This window comes from Topomyia yanbarensis, chromosome 2 (assembly GCF_030247195.1).
Source record: "Topomyia yanbarensis strain Yona2022 chromosome 2, ASM3024719v1, whole genome shotgun sequence".
Classification (NCBI taxonomy): Eukaryota; Metazoa; Arthropoda; class Insecta; order Diptera; family Culicidae; genus Topomyia; species Topomyia yanbarensis.
In genome coordinates this window covers 57,779,695-57,797,778 of record NC_080671.1, presented here as the reverse complement: position 1 = coordinate 57,797,778, position 18,084 = coordinate 57,779,695, and the positions used below count along the sequence as shown (strand labels likewise).

The 18,084-nt window shown below is 38.2% G+C and overlaps 3 protein-coding genes and 1 long non-coding RNA gene across 5 annotated transcripts; 1 reads left to right on the top strand and 3 right to left on the bottom strand.

Annotated features, from left to right (window-relative positions):
• Window positions 1–3,968: 3,968 nt before the first annotated feature.
• On the bottom strand, window positions 3,969–4,637 carry LOC131685766 (uncharacterized). The gene is made up of 3 exons (XR_009304866.1): window positions 4,522–4,637; window positions 4,195–4,466; window positions 3,969–4,117 (listed from the first exon to the last, which is right to left on the bottom strand). It is a non-coding gene; the product is annotated as an uncharacterized LOC131685766 (long non-coding RNA).
• A 6,035-nt stretch (window positions 4,638–10,672) lies between these two features.
• On the bottom strand, window positions 10,673–12,381 carry LOC131685759 (probable 26S proteasome non-ATPase regulatory subunit 3). Its single transcript, XM_058969693.1, has one exon. It carries the CDS (start codon window positions 12,261–12,263, stop codon window positions 10,782–10,784), a length of 1,482 nt encoding a protein of 493 aa, XP_058825676.1. The 5' UTR covers window positions 12,264–12,381; the 3' UTR covers window positions 10,673–10,781.
• A 2,047-nt stretch (window positions 12,382–14,428) lies between these two features.
• Window positions 14,429–15,594, top strand: LOC131685765 (calcium load-activated calcium channel). The gene is made up of 5 exons (XM_058969703.1): window positions 14,429–14,534; window positions 14,588–14,656; window positions 14,712–14,789; window positions 14,848–15,022; window positions 15,079–15,594. The coding sequence occupies exons 2-5, from the start codon at window positions 14,596–14,598 to the stop codon at window positions 15,314–15,316; spliced, it is 552 nt and encodes a 183-aa protein (XP_058825686.1). The 5' UTR covers window positions 14,429–14,534; window positions 14,588–14,595; the 3' UTR covers window positions 15,317–15,594.
• Window positions 15,408–17,808, bottom strand: LOC131685758 (FAD-dependent oxidoreductase domain-containing protein 1). Of its 2 annotated transcripts, none has more exons than XM_058969692.1 (3): window positions 17,771–17,808; window positions 15,904–17,545; window positions 15,408–15,800 (listed from the first exon to the last, which is right to left on the bottom strand). In XM_058969692.1, the coding sequence occupies exons 2-3, from the start codon at window positions 17,300–17,302 to the stop codon at window positions 15,661–15,663; spliced, it is 1,539 nt and encodes a 512-aa protein (XP_058825675.1). In that variant the 5' UTR covers window positions 17,303–17,545; window positions 17,771–17,808; the 3' UTR covers window positions 15,408–15,660. The 2 variants fall into 2 exon arrangements, with proteins under 2 accessions (XP_058825675.1, XP_058825674.1); XM_058969691.1 differs by lacking the exon at window positions 17,771–17,808 and adding an exon at window positions 17,613–17,746.
• Window positions 17,809–18,084: the final 276 nt, after the last annotated feature.

The following is an 18,084-nucleotide window of genomic DNA, read 5'->3' as shown; positions in this document are numbered from 1 at the left end:
GTCTAGCTGATGTTGGGTACGAAATACTTGCTAGACAGCATCCCCTTGCATTTGAACGAAGGGCGACTCACTCTAGTATTTTCGATTCAGGCTAACGTATTGAGAGACGTATTTGTGTATTTTTCACGAAATGACATGTATTTTGTGTATTGATGAGTATTGGTTATTTCTTTCATAATTCTTACGTATTAGCGCATTAAAAACGTATTTGTGTATTGTTCACGAAATGCAATGTATTATGCGTATTGGTGAATTATTTCATAATTCTTATGGATTAGTGTACTAAAACGTACAATTGTATGGACGCATTGTATTTTTGTTGAATAATCAATTGAAACCGAATGTTACTGAATTTTGACGTTTAAATGTTATTGTAGAATGCAAGTAGAATAATTTCATAAACGCAAATAATAAAATTAGTACAAATGGAATTACTAGTGATTTTTCAAGATTAACGAACAATTAAGCATTATGCCAAATTTTATTATTTAGAGAATTAGAATTTCTAATTAGGCATACCCAATGGTAATTTTTGAGCAACGCGGTATTATATTTAATCACTGCAGTATTATCTAAATTTATTTCAAAAATTAAGATGGTTCTCAGTAAAATTGAGATGCTCCTAAGTAAAATCAGCCGAAATTCCTACTGGTTGTACTAGGATTCTTGTGTTTTGTATAATTTTTTATTATTTTAATTATAGAGGTTTTAACCTTAGGGTCATTTGTCTCTTTTCTGGTTAGAGTAATCTCTTGTGGAAAAATCTCTAACCCTATGTGCGGGGTTGGGAATCGAACCCAGGTGAGCTGCGTACAATCTTGTGCTTTGCATTCTCAATTTATCGAGCGTTGATTTCGATTCTATTCCCCAACGAGTGTTGATTTATAATGCAACCTATGTATCTAAACAAAATGATCCATCGCAATGTAAACTTCGAACTTGCAAGATTTTAGACCTTCACTATTTAGGGTAAACATTAAACCATTGTTTATGTCGATAAAGTGAGCGAATTCTTGATCAAAAATTTCCTACTGATGCTGGTAGGAAGTTTCGGATTTACCTATGTTCGCGTCCCCTGGGAGTATTTTCAAATGTACGGGATGTTTATTTCCATTAAAGATTATGGGATTGTTCCTCTGAATCAAACTAACAAGAATTCTGATTCATTTCTGCCTACTTGTCATTCTAATGATTCACCGATTCTGAGTCCGTTTGCTGGGAGTCCCAATTCCGAGAAAAGTAAACAATCTAGCTTGAAAAAAAAACATACGCTATGTCATAATAAGAAATATACTGAATTAGTTTCATTTGGCATGAAATTAATGTAATATTTGTATGGCTTGTATCAACAGTGTATTATTTGACGAATTGGATTGTTATCCGCGCATTGAAAAATATTTCCGGTTCTAACGTATTTTTGTGTATTAGCGTATTTTCGACGTATTATCGACGTATTGAAAAAATCTTCCAGAAGTAACGTATTTTAGTGCATTAGTGTATTTTCGGCGTATTAAATGTATTAAGGTGTATTGAAGCATTTCTCGTGTATTTTTTCAATTGGGTATTTTCAATTCACTTTGAATGGGGAGTGAATTGCCCCTCGCATTTGAATTATGAAGATCAAAGACGATATTTAAATATAAAACACGCGGAGAGAAAAACAGTGAATTTGGCTGCATGGTTTACCAAGTTGTTTTATCTGCTAGTTTTGGCAACCAGGAGTTTTGTGTAAACAGCGAGTGACTTGTTTTAATGAAAGCTTGACGAATTTCTTTTCAGAAATATTTCCTAAAATTCTCAATCATGCAACTCGAAAGCGCATTGATTCACGTAACTGAGCCTGTGTAAATGTTTTTCGTTACACTAGAGAGGATATATCGAAAAACAGTTGATGAGTAATAGCAATATTATCGCACAGTTGGCACTTTGCTGATGCCATTCAAAACTAATATTTATGACGAATATAACGACAATAGGAGAAAGTTAGTCGATAGGTTTATAATGTTCTGACTTTGCATCTACCAGTTATATAAATTGAGGGATTAGACAATCGATTAATGGCTTTGTAATGCTTAAAATGTGTTTAAATTTGCTCGTACCAAATACAAATATGTTTGCTCGTACTTTATTTGTATCATGAAAGTTATTTAATATGAATGTGCATACAGTTCGTATGTAAACATAAGCACATGCATTGCTTTTTATTTCAATCTCAATACTCTCCACGAATTTCTTCCTAAATTCACCATATTTGTTTACATTGCTCATTTCACTGAAAAAAATCCAAACTTTAATTCTATATTTGCTTCAAATCACTTCAAATTCATATGAAAAAAAAAGCTAATGTTATCGCGCGCACACATACCTTCTATGTGTCAACTGTATTAACTACGTATGCGCACACATATTAGGTTTATGAGCCAACAAATAGTGTCTATATGTCACCGCTAATTGCAAAAATTTATGTGTAAAATCAATAGGCATAACGTTTCCATTTTTATCAGTGCTGTAACCGTTGTTTTGGTTTCGATTGGAACTTTTGGCTTCAGTCTTCGCGCATCTATCAATTCATCATCATGTGTTTTTCATTTTGAAGACAATTTTTTTTGGATGTCTCACTGGCAGAATTCTGGCTCAAAATCGATAACCGATTCAGAATCCTGACCGTTGAAGACAAATGAAGACATTTTTATGAAATGTTAAGACATTTGAAAAATATACCTAGTATCCCTACTTCACTCTTTGCCCAACTGTTCTCTATAAACTGTGACCAACGTAGTTGCAATGTACATGGACATACAGTGCACATCTCACGCTGAATTCTAGGACGATTTTTCAGAAGGGCGTTACAGCAGTGGCATGCTTTCGAGAAAATCGACATCGAACTTTTACGGAACGTTTTTAATTCCTAGTTTTCTGCGCATAAAGCTAGAAACCTCATTTAAAGGCCAAAACAAATATGATAAATGAGTGCATCATTGTAGACATACATGTCAACGGAATAATATGTTTCAGCTCTGTTCTAGGGGAAAATATGTTTTAGGCCTTTTTTGTTTGTTACAACATCATAACGCCCTTCTGTACCGTCTCTTGACAAACTGTTTTTGTTGCTGCGGCTTTTGACAGAAGCCTTGTTTTCAATTCATTTTGCTCTTACGGCTCCTGGTTTTGTTCAACACCGAAGGCTGGGATTTGAGCCAAATCCTTTTTAGCCAAAGATTTTATATTATAGTATTACGAGTATTTATATGTTACTTCAATTTAATTGTTCTTTCCTAGTAGTACGCAATTTTCGAATACATTCTGCATTTCCTGTGATCTAACTGTTGCATTCCAAAAATGAAAGCGCAATATTCTATTTGGATGATATCCAGTATCACTGAGCAACCGTTTCTGATTGACACAGCTGTCCCATCCGTTAACAAGTTCCGCATTACTTGACTTCGCTCAGTGATGTAACAATTCTGTGGAGTGCGGAATCTTGAACGAACCTGCAAGAGCCAGTGGCGATTGGAACGGTTTGATGATATGGAGCTGCTTGGTTCTTATTCGGTGTTTTGTTATATAGTAGGTTTGCTCTAGTAACAAGAAAAACGAAGTACTCCGGAAGTACTTCTGGTAGCAAACCGAAGTAAAAAGGAGCAAGTATTTTTTGCTCCGGAGCAACTTCCGTGAACTGGAACAAACCTAGTATTCACTGCAAAGATTTGATCGAATCCGACACCAAACACTTCTGCAGTGCTTCTTATCTTACGTTTCTTTTTTTCATTTCAAACAGTTTGAAGTGTTTGTTAAAAAATTGGTGTAGTGCAGCGAACGGTTTGCTCTTAGCCGAGGTTCTTTTACCTTCATCATTGGGATTGAACTATTGCAAGTAAGCCGTCATTTTTTATTTTTCAAATAAGGAAATCTCCACTACACTATTTCAAAAGGAATCTGGCTTGATTAAATATACGGGTTTCGCAATGCAATGTTGTATTTATTCGTGTATTTGTTTCGAGCTCTATCATAATTTCTTAGGAGTCACACTCATTGCTCTGACTTTAGTCACAAAAGACTATATGGCAAACAAAGTCTCGTTTTTGTATGTATTCTCATGTGACGATCCCTTTCATGCCTGCGAAATGAAAAGCCATAAAGTAATATGACACGAAATGCATCTCAATGGATAAATGGGTACGGACAGAAACTTACCATGCATTCGCTTCAAATCGCACAAGAAAAACTGGAGTTTATGCCTTTATGTATCAGTCGCATATGCAGTTCGGCAGCATGCAGTTCAACACATAAATGAAATTTGGTCGACGCCGTGGTAATCAAGGCTGTAGGCCGAAGTGACTTACTTCCATCCTCTGGAGGAAGACTGCAGGATTGTCCAACAGGAAGCAACAGGCGGTAACAAAATACCGAAATTTTCAACTTTTCTAAAAGGGAAGATTCCAGCAGGAACTTGTATCGATGTCCACCTGAAATGGAAATTGAGTGGACATAGGAAAATGTATGTACAAAGATTATACTTACCAGCATACTCAGTATATCTTGCATATTTTTCACGAAAAACTCGATTTTTCATCACACCGATACTTAAGACGAGAGACGGGCTTAACAGCACCACCGTTTTATTTGGAGGCTGCTGTCAAGACGCATCAACAATACAGAAAATCAAACAGTCGGTAAAGCAGGGCGTATTGAAGGCAAACAAATTTAAATGACCTATTATGTGCAAATCATCATTTCGGGTAAACTGTAATATATTTACTTTACATTCCGTAATTACTAGATAAAATGATTGCAATGAGCTTATATAAGTATTATGATCACAATCCAACTTTATACTCCTAATGATATGGCCAAAAATAAAATTTAACAGAAGGGGTTTAACAGCAATAAGATTTTACTTCAAATCAAATTGAAATAAGCCCTTTTTATAAATATTAATTTAGGGTTCAGATTGACTTCTTTGTAAAAATTTTTAATGAACAATGATAATTCATGGCATTAGCTTTAATAATATGCATAAAAACGGTTTGTTTACATTTTGCTTTTACGCCCTTCTGAAAAATCGTCCTAGAATTGGGCTATAGCGGCCCTTACACGTTCAATATTTTTGACAACACCACAGACCAAAATTTGGTGGTCGATTTCAGCAAACTTTTGCTGAATTTTCATCAGCTGAATGTTTCAGCAATACAAGATGCCGAAAATTGAATTGAACCTAATTGCTACTAATTCAGTAATTCAAATTGTCAAATTGACAGGCAAATACCGTATTTAAAGCAATCCAGCCCGGAATACTAAGATTTCGCCAATTGCGCTGTCAATTTGACAATTTCAATTACTGAATTTTCAGCAAAGCGAATCTGTCGAACAGGTTCAATCTAGGGGCAGATCACTTGTGATGCATCTTTAAAAATCAGCGAAATTAAATGCATTTCTTTCCATCAAAATAGAAATTAGTAATGCATTTGTACATACTTGCGTATATATTAGTGACGCCTAGAGTGACGCCATAATCGCAAATGCGATAACAGTCCCAACCTAGTCTTGCACGCAAACTTATGATATTTTCGTCTGCTCGGTTTATTTACACATAGCTGTTGATTCCTTCTTCATTTCATTTCAAGTTACTGGAATTTGGGTTGGATTTATATTTGGTATGACTCTTCTTAGTGGCGGGAGACAGCTGATCTGGATGGGCCGCGGTAGTCCCTCCCATCACCCGGTCCGGGAGTGGCGAGGAGCCCGCGGTTGTAAGCGGTAGATAGGTTTGGGGCTGGATCTAGGGGCAGATCACTCTAAGAATGTATAACAAATTTGCATCAGCTTTGCACTCCCTCGCAGAAAAGTTTGTTTAACAAACGTCCTACGCTGATCCACTTTGTTCGACGTTTTGTCAAATGTAGGGCTAGTTTTTCTGTCGGGTTTTGACGTCTTACACGCAACGCAAACAACATTGCACGCAACGCAAAAACATTGCACGCAACGCAAAATACATTATGAATTTCTATTTTGATGGAAATAAATGCATTTAATTTCGCTGATTTTTAAAAATGCATCACAAGTGATCTGCGTTAGGGCTGGATGCTGTTGTCGTGGGGGCGGCGGAGTACCCTTCCATCACCCATTCCGGGTGTGGCAAGGGGCCCGCAGTTGCTGGTGTGATGTTGGATGGGCCGCGGTGAGCCCTCCCGGCATCCTGTCCGGATGTGGCAATGATGAGGATGAGATCTCGTGTTCGATTGGAATGACACTGACAGATAAATGGTAAACAAACGATTGACGTGTTGAGATTAAATGTTTCTTTCATAACAAGATTGTATACAACTTTGATTTGCTTCGTAACCATAGCATTTTGTCGACGTTCTAAACGCCTATTAACGAGGGGACAACAAAAACATACTATTATTGAGTTCACCGATTCACGGTTGCTGAACCATACTTTGTTAATGGTTTGTATGGGACTTAGTAATCTTGAGTTTATCTTTGGCCACAGTTCCAACTACAAATATGTTTAAAGTTAAAGCGGACAAACAGCCCATTGAAAGCTGTTTGTTACCTGAAGCTGCCACCAAATACCAGTAGCGCTAGCTACGTTTCAAATGTTCAAGGTCTGTACACATGAACTGTATAACACTGTTTAAACGATGGAATCAAAACAAGTAATTAATAACAATATATGAGAATTCACGCTTTCTTTTGCATTGCTTCTTCTCCACAAAATCCGAACGCTTTTTTAACCTGAGTACTAATTAAGCATTCGAAAAGTTTCAGGTCGAGTTAACAACATTGGCTCGTAGCAATGTGAACGTTGCTTAAAGCGCGTTCGCTGTCATTTTTGACAACTAGCCGAGCCAGAAAGCCAGCTTATGTTGGCTTCATTCATTTTTCAAAGAAACGTCAAAACATTCACCCTCTTGCGGACAAAGCATTGTTTTCGAGTGTTGTGTCAGTTAGTCTATGATACAGCTACACATACAACGAATGTGTGCATTAATGCACAATATTGTTTTGACAAAATATGCTTTCGTTTAAAAATGGCAAATTGATATTCAACTTTTTACGTGCCATAATGATGGTGGTCTAAATCGTTCAGTTCGTCATAAGCGGACCCTACACGAGACAAGAATATTGTCAATAGAAATATTGTCAAGACAGCTTCAATACGTCAATCCCATTTGAATCCTACAGAATCAATATTTTCAAAATGTCCTTACACGATCAATATATTGATCAATAATTGGTTTGTTGTCAATATTTCTGCTCGTGTAGGGTCCGCTATACGTTTAACTGCCTTATTTGACAATAATCGCACAGAGAACAGAAATATAAACTGGAACAAACTTTCCCGAAAAACCTGTGTAAACATTTAAATGAAAATACGTTGAAAATCACCATGGCATACAGGTTCGCATGCATGAGTCACCATTGTATCCAAGTTTGCACACAAGTCCCGTATAGCGATTACTGTCCGATTGAAGCGCCTCCAAGTGGCAAGTTGCTACTTGCTGTTATCATTCCAAAGCGACAGTTTTATTTCTTACACTAGTTGAAAACTTGTGTGTCAGTTCTCAGTGATAATCGTTTATGTCAACCGCGCAGTGAGATTAAGTCATCCTACGTTAGTCCAATGCGTTGAATGTTTATTAAATGAACGTCCGACATCTTAAACTGGGCGTTGCTGTCAAGCTGGCGTAAGCGATTATTGGTCATTGCACAATGACGTCATGTACTAAATGTAACAGGTGGTGGTCCTGTTGATTACATCTTGAACTTAGAGATTATTCATATTCTCAAAATGATATATTGGGAAGCACTTGAAATATATTGGGAATCATGTTTTTGGAAGTATAAATGTTCTATAGAACGTCATACAATTAAATTGTCCTATTCCCTACTGTAGGAAAGTGTAGATCAAATAAGTGAACTAATTATTTGTTTATCAATTACTTTTAGTGTTCTCTGAATCGATAAGTAGTTTTGCGGTAAAATTTCTTGGAAATTAATTATTAACACTAAGCTTATTTTAATGGATTCCACATTTGTTAAGTCCAAACTGTAAACAAAAGGACCAGCACCTGTCAAATTTGTGAGGTTAAGGCATTTCATACAATTAGGCAATCCATTAGACGTTTGTTTGACAATTCAACGGTGGGTTCTGTCAACAAGTATACTCCTGCGAACAGAAAAACTCGTCCGACGAACAACTTTGTTAGTCCGATTCGTTTGATGTTGGATCGAATCAACGATATTGTCGGACGTCGCACCTCTCGGAGTAACGTCAGAATAAGTAAAGAAGAAATAATCAGCTGATCAGAAACGTCTCATGGAGATATCTGACGTTTAAAATACGCACACTGATATCTCGCATTTTTATACTACCGCCCTCCCCTCAAGCCCAGAAGCGGTTTGTTTTCCTCCCAAATCGCCGTGTAAACGATTTGTTTTCCTCCCAAATTAAACGTCAAAGCGACACAATACCGACGCAGCTGGATAAGTCTATGGATTGCCTAATGGTCAATTGTCAAACAAGGGCAATTAAACGTATTATGAACTGAACAATTTATTTGAGACGTTGCACATTGTAACCAGAGTGTATGTAAGGAGAGTGAAGACAACTGTCATGATTATCCGTCAGTGATATTCCAAACGAACAAACGACCTATCAAAATACATGAATTTGACTCGTTTGGAATGACACTGACAAATAATAATTGTTCCAATTTTGACAGTGTCGTCACTCTCCTTATATGCACTCAGATTGTAACGTTTACACTTAAAATCCATAACCTACCAGTAGGTAATTTTAATTTGCTGTCCTTATTTCACTGCCGGAAAACGAGGGAGAGGGAATGATTTTTTTTACTCAAAATTAATGGGATGAAGTTTAGTCAGCTTTGGGGAATATCCAGGAGGGTGTCACTCCTGTCATCCTCTATGGAGATATACAGACTTTGACAGTAGTCAACATATGTGGGCCTAGCTGCATCTAGGCCCATGTCGCCTGTGCAATAGCATTGGGTTGTTTTGATTTGAACAAAGGCAGATGTTGGCTAGGACAAAATGGCTGCCTAGCAGGGGGCTGGGAATATCTCAAGAGTGCTGATTCAAATGGTCCTTAGTGACAAATGTAAACAAACTGAGTTATTTGCAGCACAGCATGTGATTACAACATAGTTAACGAATACCGAAACCAGGATTCATTATACCCAGTATTAATCAAATAACAAGCATTATATAAAAAGTCGCAAAGTTTTCATGATCATATTTTAAAATTTTGTACTTGAGACCTTTTAAATTGAAAGGACCTATGCGCGAAATATTTCAAAACCTCTGCAACTGTTCATAGGCGCCATGCACCTATGCACCATGCACCTATGCACCATGCGCCAATTATTCTCATTATTTTTGGGTAAATTTGGACTCCCTCTCTTTCGTTGGAGGAAGTGGGATGCACAGATTTAAAATTACCTACTGCTAGGTAATGCAAGTTTTCTGTGTTTGACACGTGGCGCGGTAACACCGCCATTATGGCACGTAAAAAGATGGATAGCTTAGCAACATTTCTAGCTCATTTTTTCGTCTCAGGCAGTTTGTTTATTTGCTTCATAAAAGGTGTGAATTCTGAAAAAGGCTGCTGTACACCTCGGGAATTTTATTCTCCATGCATTTCAAATGGGTGATGGATTTTCGATTTTCCGTGGCGGAAAAACATCTACAGAAAAAAATTAAGATTCCCAAAGTGTGAATTCTAATATGTAAATCAAGACAAAAAGCCGTCCAGAACAGGGATCCCGATTTAACTAGGATAGCTAGATTTTTGCTACTTCCTGACAAAAAGACAAACCCTTCATTCTCCCAGATGTTTAAATTATAGAATTTTTTATACACAAACTGTAAATTTAGGTCATATTTTCTAAACTATATCTAAAATCGATTTATGCACGTTCTACGAAAATCATAAAATGTATGCAATAAATTCCCAAAAGGGAAAATTGGATTAAACCATTTTGCGCATTAACCCTTAAATTGGCAAAGCATAATGCGTACCATTATTCTGTTTCATTCGCATTACACTTTAAGAACACATATGTTCACGTTAGTGGACAGTTCTGTTAATTTTGATGGGTGTAGAAATTCATTTCCTCGGCTAACCCCTAAGTACCCAAGAGCAACAGCCATTCTCGCTGTAGTGGATAAGCCGCAACAAAGAAGTAAATCTATCCTCACTTCCTCACAGAAGAATTCGTTTAAACAAATAAATTCAGAACTACAAAAGTTTAAAAATGTGACGTCTTACCAGACCCGGAGAAACAGGTGAAACCCGGAGATCGCCCCCAAAATCGGAGACTCCGGGCCAAACCCGGAGGGGTGGCAACCATAGTTCGAGAGCTAATACTTGAAACTATTAGTGCTCAAATGAAAGGTAATCGTCACATTTATTAGCATTACTTATTTTTGTGAGCTAAAATGTGACGGAAGCAGTTTATTACATTGGCTATAACTTCTCTGATGTCGACATCGAGCAATTTTTTGTACAAAGCCGCGCCTTTCAGAAAAATTTTCACCTTCGTGGAATGCGATTTTATTCATCGTGAGTCTGCATAGCATTAAAACTTTGTAGAAAAAAGACAAATTCAGACTTTCGGTATGTCGTCGATTAACAGTAATTCCCTGCAATGGCAAAGCAATTTATTGTGGATCAGAATAAATTTATGTAAGTTGAGTTGAACAATGCTGGATTAAATATACGAACCGACACTAAACGCATTGCTAAACCTTATTTAGAATCCATCATCGTCCTCCTCGGCCATTTCTTTGGCCAGCTCAAGATCCTGTTGCTCGCGTTCGCGTCGCTCTTCGGCACTCTCTAGTTCCTTGCCGTACGATTTAGGCGGGTAACGCATCGCTTTCACACTTTGGTTGTGCAAATCCAGACAGAAGCTGATGCGCTGGTGAAACGCCAACTGTGGTTCGCGGGTCGAATATATATCGGTGCTTTCCTTACTGCGCATATAACCCTTCTCCGGGTCAAGAGTTGCTTCAATAACGCCGTCACGAATTGCTTTTGCAACAATGAATTCTGCATCTTCAGGAGAGTCCAGTCCAAGCTTACGGGCAATGTCTTGAGGACTAATGCGGCTATAGGAAAGCCCAATGGATCGAATAGCGGTCTTAATAACATTGTGTCGCAGACGAATGATCAGAGTGAACGTATGGTCCTGACGAAACTGATCACCGAAATTTTCAAGCACCTCTCCGAAGCGCTGCAGGTTCCCCAATCGCACAGCTTGGGTAAGTTGAAAGTAAGGACCAAGAGAACGACGTAGAGCAGCTTGTCGAAAAATTTGCCTCTCGGGAATGTCTCCGAGAAGAAGCTCAACAACTATCACCAATTTCTGAACCGTTTGGCGGAAACCTACGGCCGCTTGCTGGGGAGCTTTGCGCAGTGCTTGAACAAGATGTTTGTGGGCGGCACTGTAATCCAACTTAGCTCCCTTGATACGACCCAGATAATAAAGAAACCGAGCCCATTCATTATTGCTGGCTGTTTCCGGAAAGACCGATTTATTGACCAGTTTGTCAGCTTGATCGTACAATGAATAGTGCAAATAGTTTCTCAACAAGCAATTGATCAAAACGGCTTGTCCCTCAAAATCGTTTCGCAGTGTAGCGGTTCGCAATCTAGAGTGCAGAAAACCTCTAATGCTCTCCAGATCGCTATTTAACTCCGCAACTCTAGAGTGATAAAAGTAGCTCTTTGCAGCTATTAGATCCAAAGACCTTCGGTTTTGACCTACAATCTTTGCCATCAAATCTTGGGAGCATTTCGACGCTTTCGCTAGCTCATTTTTATCCAACAGTCTTACCAACAAAAGCAAATGAAAGTAGGCATCCACTTCCGGCAGAGGACTCTTAATCGCAGCTCGCGGTCTTGGTAGCTCCGGCTCCTGGCTGCCTTCCGGGAACTCTTCAATGTATGTCAAGATACCGTCTCGTTCTGAACCAGCAGGATAAAGTTGCACTGCTAATGATCGCACTACTACCAAGCTGAGTTTTCGTCTCGTATTTGGCAGAGATCTCAGCACACGCAATATAAATCTCGGTTCTTTGCTGACGACCGCTTTGTCGATTTGCCGAGCGTGCTCCCGAATCTCCTGAACGCTCATTAACTCAGCATCTTTTTTTGCTACCTCGATGTCTTCGACGTTTTCCATCTCGACATCTTGGATTGCCGCAGCAGGTTCCGCTGTTTGGACAACCATTTTCACACTTTTGATGTTAATAACAGCGCAATTTTCCGAAAACTTTATTAAAATCTATTAATCAGCAGCGTTTTACGACGATCTTTCATGAAATTTGCTTTGGACTAGCTGTCAAATGGATTAATGTCGAGTCATGGAAATTCGAGTAGTTCAAAAATGACAGTTCTCCACAGGGTTGAGACATTATTATACCGCACATTTCGAAAGCAGTTTTATTACGTTTCATTGGAAACGCACCTTTCAAGCATTTGCAAATTGGGCTTTTCCAAAGGAGACGCGACGATTATTTTTCGTTGCAGCAAAATTTGGAAATAATGACTTTAATAAAAGATGGTGCAATTCTGTGTAAAAACCTTACTGATAATAAAACATACGAAAACCTGATACTTTAGAAGCACAATTTTCAGTCAGTTTTAATGACAAATTCAGGTCAAACAAATAATTAGCACACATTACTTGTGTACAGTCGTGATTCGCTGGTTGGGCCACATCTCTGTCCAACCAACGAATTTGATTCGTTAGTTGGACCGACTGACCGATGTCAAAAACTCTCCAAAGGGGACGTTAGTAGTGTAATTTCATCTATTCACATCTAATAATTGTCAGATTGATTGTCAAAGTAAATTTGACATAAGATTTTGACATTCAGATGCTTTTTGGTTGGACAATGTTCCAACTAGCGGAGGTCCAACTAAAAAGCGGTCCAGTTATTTGTCAAACCAGCTAATCACGACTGTAATACATATTTTTCGAAGTTTTTCAGCACTTATTATTGTCCGTACTTTTTCCAAAGGAGATAAACGATTATTTTTCGTCGCAGCAAGATTCGTAGCGCTATTCGGCGCACGATTCGTTGCAATGTATTTCTTATGGGATGAATGACACTTTAATAAAAGGTGGTGCAATCTTGTGTAAAAACCTTACTGTAAATAAAACATACGAAAACCTGAAACTTTAAAAGCACAGTTTTCAGTTAGTTTTATTGATAAATTCAATTAAAGTAAATAATTAGCACACATTCAACCTGGGTAACACATATTTTTCGACGTTTTTGAGTATTTATTATCAAATGCACCAATTCATTCGTCGCCTCAAAATGATTGAATAGCTCGTTTCCGAAGAAACGTACAATATTTAGAACAGCCCGGTCAAACCATTCGGAATTTGATTCGGAATCCTGAATGGAGTTAGTAAGGATTCCAAACCAAATGCAACAACTGATTCTGAGTCGGAATCGGTTGTTGCATTTGATTTGGAATCCATAATGACTCCATTCAGAAAACTGAACCGGTTCCGGAATGAGTTTAACTGGGAGAGAGCTAAAATGTCACATTGGGGACACCGCGTTCTACACGCAAACGAAAAACTACCTAAGGGACCATTTATAAATTACGTAACGCAAAAATTGCAAAAAATTGACTCCCCCCTTCCTCCATGTAACAAATTGTCACAAATTTCTCCATCCCCCCTCCCCTATTACGTAACAAATTCCCAGAATTTTTTTTTCTTCGGTGAAAACATGTTACGTAAAGATCTAGCTAACTCCCCCTCCCCCCTATGTCACAACATGTCACAACTTGTTGTACCCCCTCCCCCTAAAAGCGTTACGTAATTTATGAATGGTCCCTAAAAGACTCAATCTCGGGGTATCGTGGAGAAAGGAAAAATTAGGTAAACCGTGTTGAAGGTAGTTTGCATTTAACCACGGCAAAAATGACAACTTATTGTCAAATTACAAATTATTTAGTATATTGAATTCAAGGTTGAGTTTGTACGTGTCAAAAACAAACTTAACCTTGTATTCAATATGCTAAAATTTAAGTTGAATTTACCTAATTTTGAGTATACCCCAAACAACTCAAGAGTATCTTTCTTCACGGAAGACCTCGACTGAGTCGTATCTCTCGTTTTGTTTTTGACAACACTAATAAGTGCGAAAGCGCGCAACTCAAAAGTATGTTAAAAGAACTAATTCTTTGGGTTGTTTTATTTCTGCGCGTAGATGTATTTTTGACAGAACAAATTTGACGACTGCTTATCATTTTGTAACAAATTTACATCCCAGCATTGCGAACAGCCTAAATAAATTTTTTATAAAATTACCGCACTTTGTTTTGTTGAACAACTCTGATGGCATGTACAAAATCGAGTAGTTGCCCGTTGACGTCTCCTGTTGACGTATAATGAAACGAAACTGTCAGCCGTCTTCTGGGTCTGACAGCATTTTCCATTATAATATAAAAATTTCGTTGTATTACGAGTTTATTTAAGGTATTTTTTACAACTTTAGTGTATTAACTCATCTAATCTAAGAGATTTTTTAGGCAAGAATATGTGGTCCGACACTCTGCTAATCGTATTCATCTCGGTTTGCACTGCATTCCTTGGAGAAGGTAATGATTTTTCATACCAATGTATGACATAAAACTCATTTTTTTTATTTCGTAGGATTAACGTGGTTAATGGTTTATCGTACAGAAAAGTACCAAAAGCTGAAAGGTGAAGTTGAGAAGCAAAGTAAAAAGTGTAAGTATTTAAAGATATTATTGTGTTCAGCTTAAAACTTTAATAAATTACATTGCAGTAGAAAAACGGAAAGAAACTCATGGAGATTCTTTGGACAAATCTCACAAAAAGAAAATTGAACGAGACGAGGAAAAACTGAAAAACAACAATCGCGACCTGTCCCTAGTCAAGATGAAGTCGATGTTTGCCACTGGGTTTGCCTTCACGGCATTGCTGAGCATGTTCAATAGCATGTAAGAGATTATAGTAATTGGTAAAAATTTTGTTTTCATGCTATTCTTAACTTTAGTTTCGACGGACGTATCGTGGCGCGTTTGCCATTCACCCCGATTTCCTGGATTCAAGGACTTAGCCATCGTAACCTGCCCGGTGACGATTACACCGAATGTTCGTTCATCTTTCTCTACATTCTGTGTACGATGTCCATCCGCCAAAATATCCAAAAACTGCTTGGATTTGCTCCATCGCGAGCTGCTAGCAAACAAGCCGGCGGGCTGTTTGGACCAACGCCAGGCCAATTTAAATAGATTGGTAATAACTGCTATCTAGTTTCAAGGTACAACAAAGCTGCTGGGAGGAGTCAAAGATTTAAAGTTAAACCAGTTAGAAACGAAAACATGAGTTAACTAGTTCTATGTTTCTGAACTTCAATCCATTTATTTATTAGACCAGATCGAAGCATTTTATGATGCAGAAGTGCTATTTTTTAATCATAAATTAACAATCACTCATCCTGTAGTCACGTTTCTTACTGATCATACATCAAGAACAAATTAACCTTACTTTAGCGTATGGAACAAACAAATCTCTTTTTTCGTCCAATATTTCACAGTTCCTTGCGACAATTAATTTATGCTCCACTGGCTGCGTGTCAAACAATGTTGGATTCATACAAGGGTTGGTCAACCAGTATGCGATCAAATCCAAATCGAGTTAAGTCAATTGTTCGGAACTCACCGTCGATGATCATTTCGGCCATTGCTCGCCCGACTGCAGGGGTTTGCTGTATACCTACAAAAATGATCTATTTAAAATATAAAGTTTTAAGGCATATCGTATATTCATCGACTGTCTAGGAGCATCTGCCAGGAGTCCAAAAATAAATTTAACTTACCGTGTCCGCTAAAACCTGTCGCTATGTACAGATTGTTGTAATATGGATGAGGGCCAACGATTCCATTTTCGTCGAATGTGTTGTACTCGTAGTATCCAGCCCACGCATTATTCACCTTGATTGCCTCAAAATTGGGAACTAGTCGAGCTAGATTTGGCCACACATGGCTATCAAAGTACGAGTAATCTACATCCAAGTTATCTGATGATGGTTCTTCCTCTAAAGAGGGACTCTTTCCACCAAGATAATTTCCTCCTAGGCCATCGCGACGGAAATATGTTCCTGTCGGATCTATCATAAGCGGAGTGTTTATTCCAGGACCATTGTCATTTTGACACCGGAACACATAAACGTAACGCTTCCTCGGTTCCACCGGTAGTGGAACACTTAATATATTTTTTCCCGTTCCAATACGAGCCAATCGGGCCACACTTCCTGATTGTGCGCCGGCAGCGATAACAACGAGTGAGAACTTAATATCTCGAATATCGCCATTCTTCATTCTAACGTATGCTTTATCAAGTCCTTGGTATTGGCCGAAGTTAACACCATCAGTCATAACATCATGCATGGTACGGAACTCAAATCCAACCACTTCTCCCTCAACATAATGGGCACCATATTCAATGGCTCTTTTTTTGAAACCTGATAATAGTGCCCACGGATCAAACCAACCTTCCTTCTCTAATCCATGACAACCCAAAGCTATGCCTTCGGTATTCATCCAAGGGAACCGTTCTTTCAGCCTAGCCGGAGTAAGAATTTCATTTTTTGCCCCCAACACATTTTGTAGTTTTGAATTTTCCTGCAGCTGCTCTGCTCCATGTTCCGATGCCAGCATCAAGTATCCGTAAGGCGTAAAATTAACATGAACATCATTTCCAAGCAATTCTTTAACATCCCTCAAAAATTCCGCCCCGTATAAACTCATCTGAATGTTCTCCACAATTGAGAACTGCTGTCTCAATCCGCCAACTGACAGGCATGTGGAAGCTTCCTGGTAAGTAGAATCCTTCTCAACAACGACCACATTTAATCCTTTTCGAGCTCGCTTTTTTAGCCAATAAGCAATGGACGATCCAACTCCTCCGCCACCAATAACTAGCACATCACAATGGCTTTGAAAATCTTCTCTCCGGTACTTCTCCAAATAGTCTGAAACGTTCTCCACGGGTGCAGGCTTTCCCTTAGGAAAAATGAAGTTTTTCACTTTCTTCATATCACTCCCCAAGATATTCAGCGTTCTTGTTAAAGGATTTTCCCGGTTCGCTTCGACTCGTGAAGAATGCGTCCGATTTGGATCGTCTTTACTCGAACCATCGTTCGAAAACTTCCGCACGCAATAGGACAACTCTCGCCGTCGATTTTTCCCTAGGATTTTTTTCGCTACTTGAAGCATATTGCGCTGTTATCACAGGAAACTGGCTCGTTCGAACGAAACGATGGTCTATTGGGATCTGGTGCTCCCCGACAGTGATAGAGATGGTTATCTTATCACTAAGCTATTTTCGCTATTTACTGTAGATTTGTAGCAATGCCCATTAAACTTGACTGATGAGCATCTCTCAAGTGATAGTCAAACAATCGGACTTCGAGGTGCAAATGTGCTTACAAACATCATCCAGATTGCGGTATCATATCCCTACAAAATTAGATACTTATTTAACATTGTTTACAAAATTTCGAATAGTTTCCTTTCGATCAATTACGTAAGGAAGCAACTGCTGATAATGCACACAATGGACTATCGCCAATCTATATTTATAATTCAAATGCAATGCCCTGTATCAATTAATTAACTTAGGATATCCTATTATATTATATTATGTTGATGCGATTTTATATTAGTTAAGTATGTTCTTCAAACCTTAAGTTAATGTGATAATAAAATATGACTGGCACTCGGAAGGTAAACAAATCAAAATAAAGATGTGTGCCGTGTGATAAGCCGATGGATTTGCGATCTAACGGAGGATGTCCACCGTTAGATGGCACGAGAGTGCAATGATGATGTTTTTTATTTTCATCTATACGCGCCACCGAAAAACTACCAAAAATTGAGTACTTTTGACTCAATATCGTGGTATCGTGCAGGAAGGCAATATTAGGTAAACCGTGTTGAAGGTAGTTTCCATTTAACTACGGCAAAAATAATAACTCAACCTTGAGTTTAATTTACTT